This window comes from Brachyhypopomus gauderio, unplaced genomic scaffold, assembly GCF_052324685.1.
Source record: "Brachyhypopomus gauderio isolate BG-103 unplaced genomic scaffold, BGAUD_0.2 sc44, whole genome shotgun sequence".
NCBI lineage: Eukaryota > Metazoa > Chordata > Actinopteri > Gymnotiformes > Hypopomidae > Brachyhypopomus > Brachyhypopomus gauderio.
The window spans coordinates 263,767-279,669 of record NW_027506870.1 but is presented as its reverse complement, the minus strand read 5'-3'; the positions used below and the strand labels follow the sequence as shown (position 1 = coordinate 279,669).

The 15,903-nt window shown below is 41.3% G+C and overlaps 1 protein-coding gene across 6 annotated transcripts; it reads left to right on the top strand.

Annotated features, from left to right (window-relative positions):
• The first annotated feature begins 1,499 nt into the window (after positions 1-1,499).
• Positions 1,500-8,894, top strand: LOC143486094 (polymeric immunoglobulin receptor-like). Of its 6 annotated transcripts, XM_076985917.1 has the most exons (11): positions 1,500-1,640; positions 1,909-1,976; positions 2,430-2,606; positions 2,796-3,119; positions 3,252-3,578; positions 4,003-4,338; positions 5,368-5,481; positions 5,733-5,852; positions 5,983-6,090; positions 6,613-6,659; positions 6,957-8,893. In XM_076985917.1, exons 3-11 carry the CDS (start codon positions 2,567-2,569, stop codon positions 7,395-7,397), a joined length of 1,857 nt encoding a protein of 618 aa, XP_076842032.1. In that variant the 5' UTR covers positions 1,500-1,640; positions 1,909-1,976; positions 2,430-2,566; the 3' UTR covers positions 7,398-8,893. The 6 variants fall into 6 exon arrangements, with proteins under 6 accessions (XP_076842032.1, XP_076842034.1, XP_076842033.1 ...); XM_076985919.1 differs by lacking the exon at positions 1,909-1,976 and having other exon boundaries at positions 2,525-2,606; positions 6,957-8,894; XM_076985918.1 differs by lacking the exon at positions 1,909-1,976 and having other exon boundaries at positions 2,472-2,606.
• Positions 8,895-15,903: the final 7,009 nt, after the last annotated feature.

Below are 15,903 nucleotides of genomic sequence, written 5' to 3'. Positions count from 1 at the left end.
ACAGTCTGGAATTGTAGTGAGTGAATCAACAATCTGTAGACCTGTAAGACATTTACACCACCAGTGTTATGGGGTCAGTGTGCAGGTATTACACATGCAGTCAACTGACAAGTCTATGTAAATTTAATCTGGATAAGATTAAATCTAGCCTAGGGGAGTGTTTATATTCTTGAACACTCGATTAAAAGAACCACCTGTATTAATCCCCTTTAGGGAAAATCTGCATTTAACCCATTCAGATTGTGCACACACACATACCCGGCTGAGTGTGCAAGTGGCTACCATGGAACAGTTGGGGGCTTACATGTCTTACTCAAGGGCACTTCAGCTAAGATTACTGCTTGATCCACCAACTTTATGGGCCCAGGGCCATGTCACTAACCTTTAGGCCACAAATGCACCCCTAACTGACCCCTCTGTGATTATGCATCGTTAACCACTGTGTGATTCTGCTGTTTATCCTTAACATACTTAACATTCAGGAGGGGTGTTGACCAACATTCACCATATATAGTCTATGTGACTGGATGTCACAGTGTAGGTAGAGTGACTCCAGATCCAGTAACAAGGGTCATGAGCTGGATCTAGTGTGGTACAGCAGGATAGAGCTGATGCTGTGCTGATCAGAGGAGGCCCAGGGATGCAGGTGAATTCTCCCCCACTAGATGGCAGGAGAGAGAGTCTCGATGAACACACAGTTGCCATTCTATTACATTTACATTTACATTTATGGCATTTGGCAGATGCCCTTAGCCAGAGCAACTTATATTTTATCTCATTTTTATACAAGTGAGCAATTGAGGGTTAAGGGCCTTGCTCAGGGGCACCTCAGTCATGGCCACAGGTCTGGGAATCGGACCCTCCGGTCACAAGACCAGTTCCCTAACCGCCAGGCCATGACTGCCCCTATTAATAATAACATACAGTAGTATTAATATATTAATTAGGGGTGTTTGCGTTGTTTTGCGTTGAGGTGGTAACAATGGGTGGAAGTGCTCCTGTGATAAGCGAACTCCTTCCTACATAAAGTGTAAATAACACTATTTGTGTTTGTACTTCCATCTGGAAGTTTCTTATATTTAAATTTCCCATCCACCAGCGTAGCCTCTTCAGTCATCTCCATCATCTTATTGTACGTCCATATAATCTGTATGTCTGGAACTCGTGCACTGAGAAACATTCCACAGTGCAAAAGTGTCTCATGCGTTAAAATGCGTTAATTTTTTTAGTTCGTTAATTTTCCTGTAATTAATTAATTACCACTAATATTAATGTGAACATAGTATTAATAATAGAGACCTCAGTATTACAAACATTAAATCAAGACAAGTCAATAAAGTAATCCACAGAAAATGACCTTTTATTAAATGTATTTGTCATACTGATGTAGTAAAGATGAATTTGGTTTGTCACCAGCTGCAATAGGAAGTGGCTAATGTCTCATCTTCCTGTGGTCTGACAGAAACAAATGTACAGATAAACAGTGAGAGAAACAGACCAGACACAGATGCAGACAGACCGAATCTTCAAAGACTTTAGCTTTAATCCTCAACTGATCTGGGAGTTGAAGTTGAAGTCAACAAACAAAGCTGATCTCAGGATGAAGATTCTCCTCATCTTCATCTTCTAACTGATCTCAGGTAAGAACAGACACTTCTGAAACAATTAGAATCATCAGCATCAAATGAAGGTTTTTAAACAACCAAAAGGTTTGTTTCTACCAAGATTCATGACAATCTATGCTGACTATGGTGGTATTATAAAAACATGAGCTTGTAAAACAAGTGTTATTTTAAATACTGTCGTTTAATTAAGTTTATCAGTTTAATCAGCTTTTTTAGCTTATTAGATTATCATGAACAACATTCAGAAACAATTATATGAATCATGTACATGCATGTGCACAAGATGCCCAAATGACTCAGACAGTCGATACGTCATCTATATCTTTCACTGAGGCTGAGAGAGGGGAGGAGGTGAGAGAACACACACACACACACACACACACACTGTGATACAACACTCATTGATATCTGCTGTAGACCATTACAGAACACACTGACATCTACATCACAACAAACAGTTTCAACTTCGATTTAAGTTTCACGTTAAACTTACATGTTTCAGTAGTCAAAGGAATATGACACAATAAATACAAACTATGTTGTGCTGTTAATTTATGAGGGAGAAATTGTGAAGATGTGTGTGCAGTGTGAAAAAATTGGTTTCACATGTGAACCTATGAAAACGGCAAATAAATAGGTTGCCATTTATTTAAAGAAGAAAATGCCACTAGCTACAAGGTTCCTGAACTTGTCCCAAAATTTGACTTGTTATGTATTTCCTACAAAGCTTTAATAAACATTTATATGTCACTTCCTGGGAGGAATAAAACTGACTTGTCATGGTCTCTCTCTCCCTCTTGAAAGAGGGAAGTCCATTGTCACTTGCGCTTTATTAATCGGATGAAGAAACAGCCCAGACAGAGACAGAGCTGTGGTGTGACTCCGGTATCTGTTTGCAGTGGAGTGGAGTTGGTCTGGATATCTGAACTCCTGAACTCAGAATGAAGGTCTTCATAATTTTCACCCTCTACCTGATCTCAGGTAACGAAAAGCACTTCTACATCAAAAAGACTGTCAGTAAGAGGAAGTTATTTGTCTGAGTGTTATTTGCACAGGAAGGTTGTTAAGGTCTGAATTCGCCTGCGCAGCAGTGTTATACTTGTGAAAAGTCACCACTGAGCTTTCACAAATATATTATGAGCTCACTCTGATATTTGATATGTGTTTCAGTGACAGGAGAGTCTACCAGTGAAGTGACAGCATATTCAGGAGGAGGAGTCATGATCAAATGCAAATATCACAAAGGATATGAAACAAACAATAAATATTTCTGCAAGGGTGAAAGTACACCATGTGATGACCAAATTAAAACAGAAGATAAAAACACATGGGTGCATGAAGGCAGATTCTCTCTGTATGATAACACCAGTGCTAAAGTCTTCTGGGTGTTGATGAGAAACCTCACTGTGGAGGATACTGGAACCTACCAGTGTGCAGTGGATAAATATCTACAGACAGACACATACACAGCAGTGAAAGTGAAGGTAATAGCAGGTGAGTGTCCTCTACAGCTCCTGTTCTTCATACTACCCCTTCCAGCATCATGTATTACCACTACAGGGAGGGTGACAGTACAAGCTCTCATACAGGACTCTTTATAACAGTGTGATGTCAAAATGCTTTTAGCAGGGGGTGTGGCCTCTAAAGAAGTGACTGCATATGCAGGGGGAGGAGTCAACATCAAGTGCAAATATGAGGATGATTACAAAACCAAACTGAAATCTTTCTGTAAGATTGGAAATGATCAGTGGTGTTTAGATCAAATAACAACAAACCCAAACACTGACTGGACTCATCAGCTCAGATCCTCAGTTCATGACAACAGACGTGCAGGATTCTTCAGTGTGTTTATCAGAGAACTGAGTGTAAATGTCTCTGGAACATACCAGTGTGGTGTTGTTGTGTCTGATCAACTACACACCTACACTGGAGTGAAGGTGAATGTAACAGAAGGTGAGTATCATGAAACATACATTCATCTACTAAACTGCTAAATCCAACTCCGGGTCATGGGAGGCGGAGCCTATTATAGCAGTACATGGTGCATCACAGGAACCAAACTTAAACAGGACATCAGGACATAATGAAACCAAATAAACAAAATAAGTAAGTTGCCATTTTTCAACCCCAGGACACTGGAGCAGCGAGGCTGCTCTGTTGATCCGTAGCATTAAAGGATGCAAGTGTGAAGCAGATCTTACATTTCAATCCTAAATCAACCACAGTCATGTGAAACAGTTAGCAGAGCTAAATATGTGTGATATTTCACTTTATTAGCATTTATTAGCATGTATTGGCATTTATTAGAATAGTAAATGCCAGAATAACATGAGTATCACTAAATACACATCTTGATCTGAATGTATATGATTGACAGATCTAAACTATGGGAGGTCCATCAGTGAGACTGGCTATAGAGGAGGAACTGTGAACATCAGTTGCAAATACCCAGAATCCCAGAGGAGTGACCCCAAGTTTCTCTGCAAGATTGTGGGCACTGATGTTTGTGCTTATAAAACGTCAGTTAAAGAGAGTGGCAGATGGATAAATGAGGGATCCATGTCTCTGTATGACGACAGAACAACTCTACTCTTCACTGTGACCATCAGAGAACTGACTGGTTCTGGTACATACTGGTGTGGAGCTGAATCACACTGGGAATCTGATCATGGATACAAGGTTTATATCACACAGATCTACCTGACAGTGACTGGTGAGTACATAACATGATCAATGAATCTGTTATTTCAGACACTTTCTTTTAGGAGTCTGTCTACAGCTGCACATTTTTTCTAATACATTATGGGGAGGTTAATGTCATATTTATAATGTTTAAAATGAGGGGCAGAAAAAAGCCTGAAATAGCAGTGTAGCTTTATCACTGTGTGCATGATGTTTTATTCTGTAGAATTGACTTTTTTAGAATACAGCCATTAGTATGTGACGTGGGGACAGAGGCAGCAGGAGACAGAGGTTGTAAGCGAAAGGCTTTATTATCCATGGTTAGAATAACTGAAACACTCAGGCCACTTAGCAGAACAAACACAAAGCAAAACTCAGAAAGATGAAAAGCAGAAGAGAGTCCACAGGCGAACAGCAGTCCCAGTGCAGATCAGACTATCCCACGTAGAGAGGTGAGGGTGCAGGCTGAATGCACAGCACTGGACAGACCGACCTGTGGGGATTTATAGGGCCTGAACCTAATCAGAGACAGGTGTTAGTATTGGGGTGATTGTGATGAAGGGAGTGTCCAGGAATGAGAGAATGTGCGCTGTGTTGGAGTGGGCGTGTGTGAAGGAGTGAATGTGCGTGCCCTTTGGTGGTGTCTGGGCTCAACCACCATGACACAGAATACATCAATATGTCCCAGAAATTATGGGTGACTTTTAGATGAATGTCTGTGTGAGCTGTTTATGTATGTGCACACATGAAGTATGTTCATGACTATAATACAGACCTCAGATGTACTGTTTATGACAGTCATTATTATTTTTATTATTTTTACACATTTCTATATTGTCTTTCTCTCTTTATGCAATCAACCAACACACAAACACACAAACACACACACACACACACACACACACACACAGAGGTGAGAAGCAGCAGCCACAAATAGTGTACCAAAACCCACAATTCCTATGGGTACTGCTCTGTGCTCTGGGCACAGGAGGGGGCGGATAACAGTTTTTGCTTTTGCAACTGAATGTTGAAATGTTAATGTCTTCATCTCCATTAACAGAACCACAAGTGCCAGCACCATCAGTATCTTCATCATGCTCATCACCAAGATCAACTGTATTCACAACATCTAAAACTACAGTCACTTCCTCTCCTATAATAGACACAAGCACAGGTGACACATAATGTACCTTTCCTGAATATCCAGTCTATAGCAGTGGACACAGTGTGGACTAATCACAGTGTGGACTTATCACAGTGTGGACTTATCACAGTGTGGACTAATCACAGTGTGGACTAATCACAGTGTGGACTTATCACAGTGTGGACTAATCACAGTGTGGACTTATCACAGTGTGGACTAATCACAGTGTGGACTAATCACAGTGTGGACAATCTGTCACTTTTGTGCTCCTGTTCATTCAGATATTGCAGTTTCAATCACCACACCATCACCACATTTATCATCACACTTCAGTCCACAGGCCACCCAACCAACCACATCTTCATCATCCACACCCACATCATCTTCCTCTCCTGCGACAGGTGCTGACACACCGTGGACTGTACAGTGTGGAGTGAAACTACTCACATACTGTCATCTTCAGACACCACTGCATGACCAGGATAGAGGTTCAATGTGATTGGCTCACATGTTATGACTCTGTTCCTGCAGGATCTCCATCTTCCACTGTGATCAGTGTTCTGTCTGTGATTCTGGTGCTGCTTCTGATGGGAACATCATTCCTCATAGTGACTCTCAGGAAGAGAAGGAAGACACAAGGTAACAAACACATGCACACACCCCAGTGTTCACACTCATAGTGTACCATAGTGTACACACTCATAGTGTGGCATTGTGTTCATACTCACATATTCAAAACCATTTGAAAATTTTGATTCACCAAATATTTGGTTTTGATCAACTGTTTTGTACTATGATGTCATGATAAATTCCAATGTTAAAAGTCATGTTAATAGTTTTAACACAGAGACATTTATGCATGTTTGAAGTAATAACAGATGTGCAGATCTGAATGTTCAGGTGTGATTGTCACATATATCTGTTATGTAGATTAATAACATTTATTAGTCAGGAAAAGGGCTCATTAGGCCCCAGAGTGTGTTACAGTGGAGTCTGATGCTGCCCCCTACTGGGTAGAGATGACCATGCATGTACAAAGCACACAAAGCAAAACCACTAGAGTCAGATGATCAAATGTCTGTTTAATTTTAGTGTGTCACCTTCGAGTAGATTTAGATTTTTAGTTGAAATGTTTGATTGAATGAGAATATTCCTTCTCAGCGTCATCCAAAGGACAGTCCTTCCACAAGTCCTCAGACAGCTGCAGGGTGAGTCAGAACTGTGTTTCAGTATGTCAGTAGTGGAGCTGGGGTTCTTTCATTTCTAGGGAGGACATTATTCATAACTCACATGCACCAATAAAATTAAATAACCTTCCTTCCTGTTACCCTGGTAAAAGGACAAAGCTCACCTTGGGAATAACCACTTAGATTTTTTGCATTTATTCTCAAATGTACAAAACACAAACAAATAAGATGTTAGGTTACTACCTTTTAACACAACTGGCAAACTGTAGTTTGTTATGATTCATCTTGATGTTGATTATTGAATATGATTGTTCTCAGGTTTCATTTAATGGCTGTGACTATGAGGAGATTAAAGACACCAGAAGCCATTCTCTCTCAGACATTGGAGCGTCTACAGTCTACTCTACTGTCTGTCTACCCACAAACCCCTCTGATCCCTCCCAAACCATTTATGCCCAAGGCCAGTTACCCACAAACCCCTCTGATCCCTCCCAAACTGTTTATAATTTAGTTCAACCACCATCACACTTCCATGATATGGACATTTACTCGACAGCTCAATTACCCACAATTCCATTTGCTTCCTCAGTAGGACCCATTGCACAACTGGCCAGCACATCTGCTGAAGGACTCACATATGCAGCAGTGAAGTTCCATAATAAAGCAAACAGTTCCAAACATGTTACCAGGGAGATGTTTAAGAAGGAACATGACTCATGTGAATATGCTACTGTCAATCATGATCCAGGAGGTTGTTAGCTTAGAGATTTTTGTTCTATTAATTGGTAATTTATTATTTTATTTACTAATAGGAAATTCATTTATTTGTTTGTTTACTAATAGAATCTTCCCCTGCTATTGGGCTGTAATATCTATATAGGCTGTTGTTTAGTTTTCTTGTCTACATATGCACATTATATATGATGTAATAATGTGTTATGCTAACATAGTGATCTTCAGCTATGCACCTCCTCACATCAGCTATGCACCTCCTCCCATCAGCTATGCACCTCCTCACATCAACTATGCACCTCCTCCCATCAACTATGCACCTCCTCCCATCAGCTATGCACCTCCTCACATCAACCATGCACCTCCTCACATCAGCTATGCACCTCCTCACATCAACTATGCACCTCCTCACATCAGCTATGCACCTCCTCACATCAGCTATGCACCTCCTCACATCAACTATGCACCTCCTCACATCAGCTATGCACCTCCTCACATCAGCTATGCACCTCCTCACATCAACCATGCACCTCCTCACATCAACTATGCACCTCCTCACATCAACTATGCACCTCCTCACATCAGCTATGCACCTCCTCCCATCAACTATGCACCTCCTCCCATCAACCATGCACCTCCTCCCTTTGTTGGTGTCTGGTTGAATGAAGCACACAGTACCCCCAGGAATCCGGCTTGCTTGATTTGTCCTTTAATAACAGTGAACAAGAGGGATGTGTTTTCATTATTATTAGCATTATATAAGGACTCACATGAACACGTCTCTTATTCCATCTTAGAATTGTAATTGTCTTTGCCTTTGTTGTTTTTCCTTACTTAAACTGGCTGTAAATATTTCCTGTCTAAAATCTAGCAGCTCGAAAACAAATGCAAGGCTCCTGTGCAGATAATAAAAAACTAAAGGTCCTCTGGATATACAGTAAATACAGTCTAACACCATCATGAAAACATGGAATGTAAATAGAAGGAACAAGCACACCATGAATATTGCAGCACAGTGGGTGGCGCTCTAAATAAATTGAGTCTGTTCCATGTTCCAATCCAGTCCGTGTGATGTCACTCCAGTCCACTCTGTGTGATGACCTTAGAGAAGGAAATAAACACAACTGCAATCATAATTTTAATTAATTGTAATTGTAATAGTAATTGTTCATGTCCCTTTTAAAGTAAGAAGGACTTGAAGACAAGGGGTAAAAATGTCACGAAACATCTTGAGCACAATTATGCTCAAACAGATGTTATGAATCTCTATCTCTCTCTATGTAGTTGTCTCACTGGGCATAAAGAGGAAGTGAGTATCCTTTCATGCCCTTAAAGCCCTCAGAGAATCTGTCTGGAGTGGAGTTGGTGTGGGTATCTGTGCTCCTGGGGGCTATTCCACGAAGCGAGCTTATGAAAGCGGCGCTTATTAGAGTGAGCCTTGCTTGAGTTAGCCAAACAGTTCACTTCCGTCTAGTTCCGTTCCACTAACGAAATCCAGATGCAACCTGTTCCCACTAATTCAAGCCAGGCTTTTGTAATTGGCATTCATGCGCATGCACACAGTATTTAAACAGCCTCACTAATTGATATTCGAAAAAGCAAGAAAATGTCGAAAGAGCTGAAGGAATGAGCAGCTTTTATTTTCTTCTGCTGAACAGGAGCTACTTGTAACAGAGGCAAACCCGAGGGTAGAGAAGGATCCATTAGCAGGTGAGTAATAACATTTACATTTACAGCATTTAGCAGACGTATACAGAAACACAGCTTGGTATGCAACACAGGGAGGCAATACTTCACACTGGTGTTGAGAGATGAGTCCTTATATAGGGTGTGGTGAGTAGCAGATTGGAGTCAGGTGTGCAGGTCAATATTCCGGTGATGGCGCCCTCTGGCGGTCACGGCCGTCAGTGACATTCCTGACACTACTTATACGTCTGTATGAGGAATATAAAGACATTATTACAAAGAAAGGTGTGACGCCCTAAATGGATTGTCACATTTATGTATTCAGGTCTATGTTAGAAATGTTAACACCATGTGGGGAGGTTAATGTATTGAAATTGCGGGTTGTGACCTGGAGGGGGAGCAGTGCTAGAGGTGAACTCGGCTCCGGCTTTAGGTGGGAAAATCCCTCAAAGCAGTTTCAGGAGTTTGAGCGAAGCCACTGTTTCACTGCCTCGTCTTTTCATCCTAGCAGATACTGAAGTTTATAGTTGAAATGTGTTTAATAAAAGAGATCTTGAATTATAAAAGGAAAAGTGATGGAGTACAGGACACAGATATTCATGATATCCATGATGTCCAGTTACAAAATTCGAGAGGTGCACGACTTCTCGAACCGACAGCGCGCGAGGCACTCGCGCACACGCGGAGCCACAGCGATTACGTCATTTTCGCCGCGCGGACCCTCGCGCCGCACACAAAGCGTCAACCAGGCAGGCTTGTGGTTGGGGTGGCTTGGGGTGGCAAACGTAACACTCGTGACGGAGTGTTTTTTCAATAGCCCTGAAATAAATGCTACGGTTTTGTTTTGGTCCGTATCCAGTTAATCAGGAATGAGATTGGGTCCGGACAGGACTGCGTTCGGGTCCGGATCCGGACCGCGGTCCGCCAGTTGAGTACCCCTGATGTAGAGGATGAGGTTGCATTCCTTGGCTCATTTATGACTGATACACTGAAAAAAAGGTTTGTGGGATTTACATGAAAAAAATATGCACATCGGTTGCACATATTAAAGTTATGTTTACCAAAAAATACTTATTCATGTTCTTCAAACTAAATTATTCTCTGTTAAAACATCGTGACTATTATATATAAATTTAAGGTATTTCTTTTATGTAATGTATATATAATTGATATGTTAAACCAACATGACTTTTTTCTATAAATGTAAGTCTTTTCTTTTATATACAGTTGTGATCAAATTTATTCAACCCCCAATGCTGCGAAGGGTTTTATGGAATTCAGTGCACATTTGTAATTGTGTTCATAATGAAATCTTACAAGGACTTGTTAAAGAACTAAATGCAACTAAGATAGCATCAATTTTTTTTGTCATAAAGTATTAAATGGCCTTTTTGTGATTTCTTCATTGACACAATTATTCAACCCCTTTACGACTACCACTCCTAAGAACAGAGGTTAATTCCAGTGTTTTCCATCAGGTATTGAAAACATCTGTGGATGTCAACGAGCAGCAATCAAGCATGATAAGCACCAATTAGGCAGATTTAAAAGGACTGTGATACTCAGCTCCTTCTAGACATCTACTGGTGTGTTTCCAAGCATGGTGAAGGCAAGAGAATGGTCCCAGAAGACAAGAGAAGAGGTTATTGCTCTTCACAAGAATGGCAATGGATATAAAAAGATTGCGAAGTTGTTAAATATTCCAAGAGACACTATCGGAAGTATCATTCGCAAGTTCAAGTTAAAGGGCACAGTGGAAACGTTACCTGGTCGTGGCAGAAAGAAGATCCTGACCGCGACTGCTGTGCGCTACCTGAAGCGTAATGTGGAGAAAAATCCCTGCGTGACTGCTAAGGAACTGAAAAAAGACCTGTCAGATGTGGGCACTGAAGTTTCAGCTCAGACAATAAGGCGCGCACTGCATAACGAAGACCTCCATGCCAGAACGCCCAGACGCACCCCCTTGCTGACTCCAAAGAACAAGAAAAGTCGACTGCAGTATGCCAAAAGTCATGTGGACAAGCCACAAAGGTTTTGGGACAGTGTACTGTGGTCAGATGAAACTAAATTAGAACTGTTTGGGACAACGGACCAGCGCTATGTTTGGAGAAGGAAGAACCAGGCTTATGAACAAAAGAACACCTTGCCTACTGTGAAGCATGGCGGGGGGTCAATTATGCTTTGGGGCTGTTTTGCTTCTAATGGTACAGGAAAGCTTCAACGTGTGCAGAGTACCATGAATTCCCTTCAGTACCAGGAGATCTTGGAGGAAAATGTGATGGAGTCAGTCACAAACCTGCGGCTTGGGAGACATTGGACCTTCCAACAGGACAATGATCCGAAGCACACATCCAAGTCCACTAGAGCATGGTTGAACATGAAAGGCTGGAACATTCTAGAGTGGCCATCGCAATCACCAGACTTAAATCCAATTGAGAACCTCTGGTGGGACCTAAAGAAGGCAGTTGCAGTGCGCAAGCCTAAGAATGTGACTGAACTGGAGGCTTTTGCCCATGAAGAATGGGCTAAGATACCCATAGGTCGCTGCAAGACACTTGTGTCAAGCTATGCTTCACGCTTGAAAGCTGTCATAACTGGAAAAGGATGTTGTACTAAGTATACTAAAAAATAATGTCACTAGGGGGTTGAATAAAACTGAATATATATTTATATAGGGCCCCTCATGTCAAAGTGACAGGTTGACCTCTAGTTGAACCCGCCACCCCCCCCCCCCCCCACCACACCCCCCCCCACCACCCCCCACCCCCTACATCACCCCACCGTGTGACGTCATCACATCAATCAATGTCAAGACGATCAAAGTGTAAAGCAATGCTTTGATATTTTGTTTTGATAAGTTTTGATAAGCTTAATTAAAACATTATTTTGATCTTCTTTGATGTCGACTCTCCGGAGCTGTGTAACCCTAGCCACCTGCGACACACACACACAAACACGCACACACACACACAAACCCCTAGTCCACACAGAACAACGCTAAAGACACACACACACACACACATACTGATGCGCTCGCACATGACCTTGACTAGCGCTGTAGGGAAACCGTTATCTGCACACACGCACACACACACACAGTCACACGCACACATACACACACGCGCCCTTAGTCACACACACACACACACACACACACACACACACACACATCCCTAGTAGCACAGAGCCGCGCATGCGCACACAAATATGCTTACTTTGAGTAACTTCAAACAAAACTCTGATGAACCAATGAGGAGGCATTCTCAACAGACCAATCCGGGGTGCGTGTCTAGCGCGCGAGCATTTAAGGAGAGAGAGGGGGGAACGTTTCCTTGAGGAGTCAACATGCATTCGACTGCGGTATGCGATTGTCCGTATGCTCCCTTTTCCTGAGAGAGAGGGAGGCCTCAACGTCTCAGACACACACGCTGAATTAAACCTCTATCTCTACTCTAAAATGTGTCGAATCTTTAAAACTCATTTCCTGAGGGTCCTCGGCGTCTCAGGCTCACAATCTCTGTATGGCCTTGGCAACTTTCTCCACTGAATGAACTCCATTCAGTGATTACAGACCATATCATCGGTATCCCATACACCTGCATACACACACACACACACACACACTGTATTATAACAAAATACATCTCCCCCCACACCCCCCGAGAAAATGTACAAAAGAGGCTAGGAAGTTAGGTGTTTCAGTCTGACCAGTACCCCATCTGAGCGAGTCTTCACAAGATGAACACTTCTCAAACACGAGGTAAGACTTTAGAGTTATTATGAATGTATTAAATTACTACAGTATTATTATGAAAGTAATAAAACGTTGCTAAACCTTTAATGTAATATTAAACATTTATACTATATTTCACAACTGTTGAATAATAAGTTAACATTATAATATGTATATTAAGTTAACACAATAATATGTATAGTAAGATAACATCATAAGTCGTCATAATTGCATATTGTTTGAACGTTACATTTAAAACTGTCTTCCCTGCATTATAAGACCATACTGAATGAACCTTGGTTTTTCACAGAAAACTTCCATTAGTTATCCTACACTGCCATCTAACGGACATGTAATGTAATGAATCTCAGTTTTCACAGAAAACTTCCATTAGTTATCCTACACCGCCATCTAGCGGGCATGTAATATAATGATTTCTGAATGAATCTCAGTTTTCACAGAAAACTTCCATTAGTTATCCTATATAACTTATATAAAGATTTTTTTCAGATCATTTTCTACCAAATTAATATGTCTATTGTTCATAATATCTAGATGATGAATTTGAATACCAAGAGATTTCATTATATACGGATCTTGACGTCGAGCATATAGCGATTGTACACCCTTTTCGTGGTTCTCCGGGTATTTATTAATTTTTTATTAGTATTATTATTATTATTTTGAATCATTATTATTCTCATTGGACTAAATTATTCAATCTTGTGTTTTCAAAGATGATGACATCATTAATCAAGCGATGAATGACTGGGAGCCTACTCCAGCATTAGAATCCCCTCCAATAATTACTCAACAGGTTCCGAATGCCTGGGAAACGTTGTCTGAAGCGAGTTCGTTGCGTTTCGACAGTGGGGAACATGCTTCACAACCCGGAGGACCTCCTCCGTCACGTAAGTTTTTTTATTTATTTTTTATTTTATTTTTTTAATGTTTTACCAGACATGAAATTAAATGATTTCACAAATCGATAGTAAGATTGTTTTCTCATCTGTACTTTAGCCGCCAGCGCGACTTCAAATCAGGAAGACGGGGCGGGTCAACTTCAGGAGCATGAGCCGAATCAATATGTGGAGGAGGAGGAGGAGGATCTCATGACGGCTGATCTCATTCGAAGGGCCAAAGACGCGGTTGTAATCGCTGAACGTCTGAAAGTCGCTCGTATCCACGGTACGCAGAGCCAAGTGATTTCGGCTTCGCTCGCAATGTTAAGCTCCGTTAATTTGTTAATGAGCGAAACCGTTTTTAATTTCAGAGAGGCCCTTTCATGAACCAATGTGTCTAATAAAGCATTTACACGAGTTCACTCATGAACCATAACGACATGATATATAACCAACGTGTCTAATAAAGCATTTATGATTTACACGAGTTAATTTATTGTCTTACAGAAATAAATGACAACCTGCATGAGGATACGATGAACCCTCACGTTTTTCAATCAGTACAATCTCTGAATGAACGTTTGGCAATACCTACCGATTACGGTGTTGAAACCCCCGAAGCCCGACCGGAGATTACACAATCAGAACAACAACACGATTGTTTCCATGAACTAGAACGATGTCTTACAGCGTTAAATGAGGGACTACAGGATGTAGTAACCCCTCACGTGTTTCAAACAGTACAATCTCTGAATGAACGTTTGGCAATACCTATGGATTACGGTGTTGAAACCCCCGAAGCCCGACCGGAGATTACACAATCAGAACAACAACACGATTGTTTCCATGAACTAGAACGATGTCTTACAGCGTTAAATGAGGGACTACAGGATGTAGTAACCCCTCACGTTTTTCAAACAGTACAATCTCTGAATGAACGTTTGGCAATACCTACCGATTACGGTGTTGAAACCCCCGAAGCCCAACCCGAGAATGTACAACCAGAACAACAACAACAATACGATTGTCTCCACGAATTAGACCGATGTCTTACGGATTTAATTAACCATAATCAAAATAACGCACCGATTGAAATTGATGAGGAGAGACCAGATTATTCTCACCCCGTGATCAATATTGAAACCGACCAAGTCGGTCGTGGAACAGCTACGGACCCAAATATTACAATAAAAAAGAGAGAAACGTTTAACAACACAGAAATTAGAAGAAGAGCGAATTTCTCCTCATTAGAGGACATAAACAGTTTCTCTGATTTTCACAACCATGTTTCGGGAATTATAGATGATATGGTAGAGGTTGCTCGCGAATCCATAGAACCGAATGACGTCATGATTTTTCAAATTCATGGCCCTAATCTAAACATTTCAGAACCTATTGAAGTGACCCCTGAGGGAGTGGCGTTAGAATCCTTTCTATCACTTCTCGAGAAAGCCATTCAGAGCAACCTTGAAGTCTTGACGAGCGACGCCGTTGATTTGGTGATTCAATTAGTACACGCTCCGAGGGGAGGTGGGAAGAGAAAATTATCAGGCCTCCTCCTTTCCGAAGTTGTAAGAAAAAAACTCAGACATTTATACGATTTTCAAAACGAGGGTAATAATTTGTGTTTTGCCCTGTGCATCACACAGCTGCTGAATCCTGGGAGGAGTCGTTTTGAGATACGCAGGATAGCTGAGCAGTTACAGAGAGATGCGGGACTAAGCCCCCACGATGAGGTCGGGTTTGCGGACGTGCATCGATTTGAGAGTCATCTCAAGTGTAAAATTGTAGTCTTGCACCGCACCTCCTCCAAAAAAGGATATTCCTTTTTTCAAACCTCTGAAATCCCAAATGATCTGACATTATTCTTATTTTTACACGATAACCACTACTACGGTGTAAAAAACATAAAGGGACTTCTAGGCGCAGATTACTTCTGCAATTACTGCTACGCTACTTACAAGGACCCCAGGAATCATACTTGTAAATACGCGTGCAACATCTGTAATGATTCCGAATGTCACAAACACAAACAGAAGAAGCCTACGCAATGCCCCGACTGTCTAAGACTGTGCAGATCTCAGTACTGTCATGACAAACACAAGGAGCCGAAAAAGAATAATGAAAACATTACGTACACATTATGCGAACGAGCTTTCTATTGCGCACAATGTAACACGGTGGTTAAAACATCATTTGCAGAGCAGAAGCA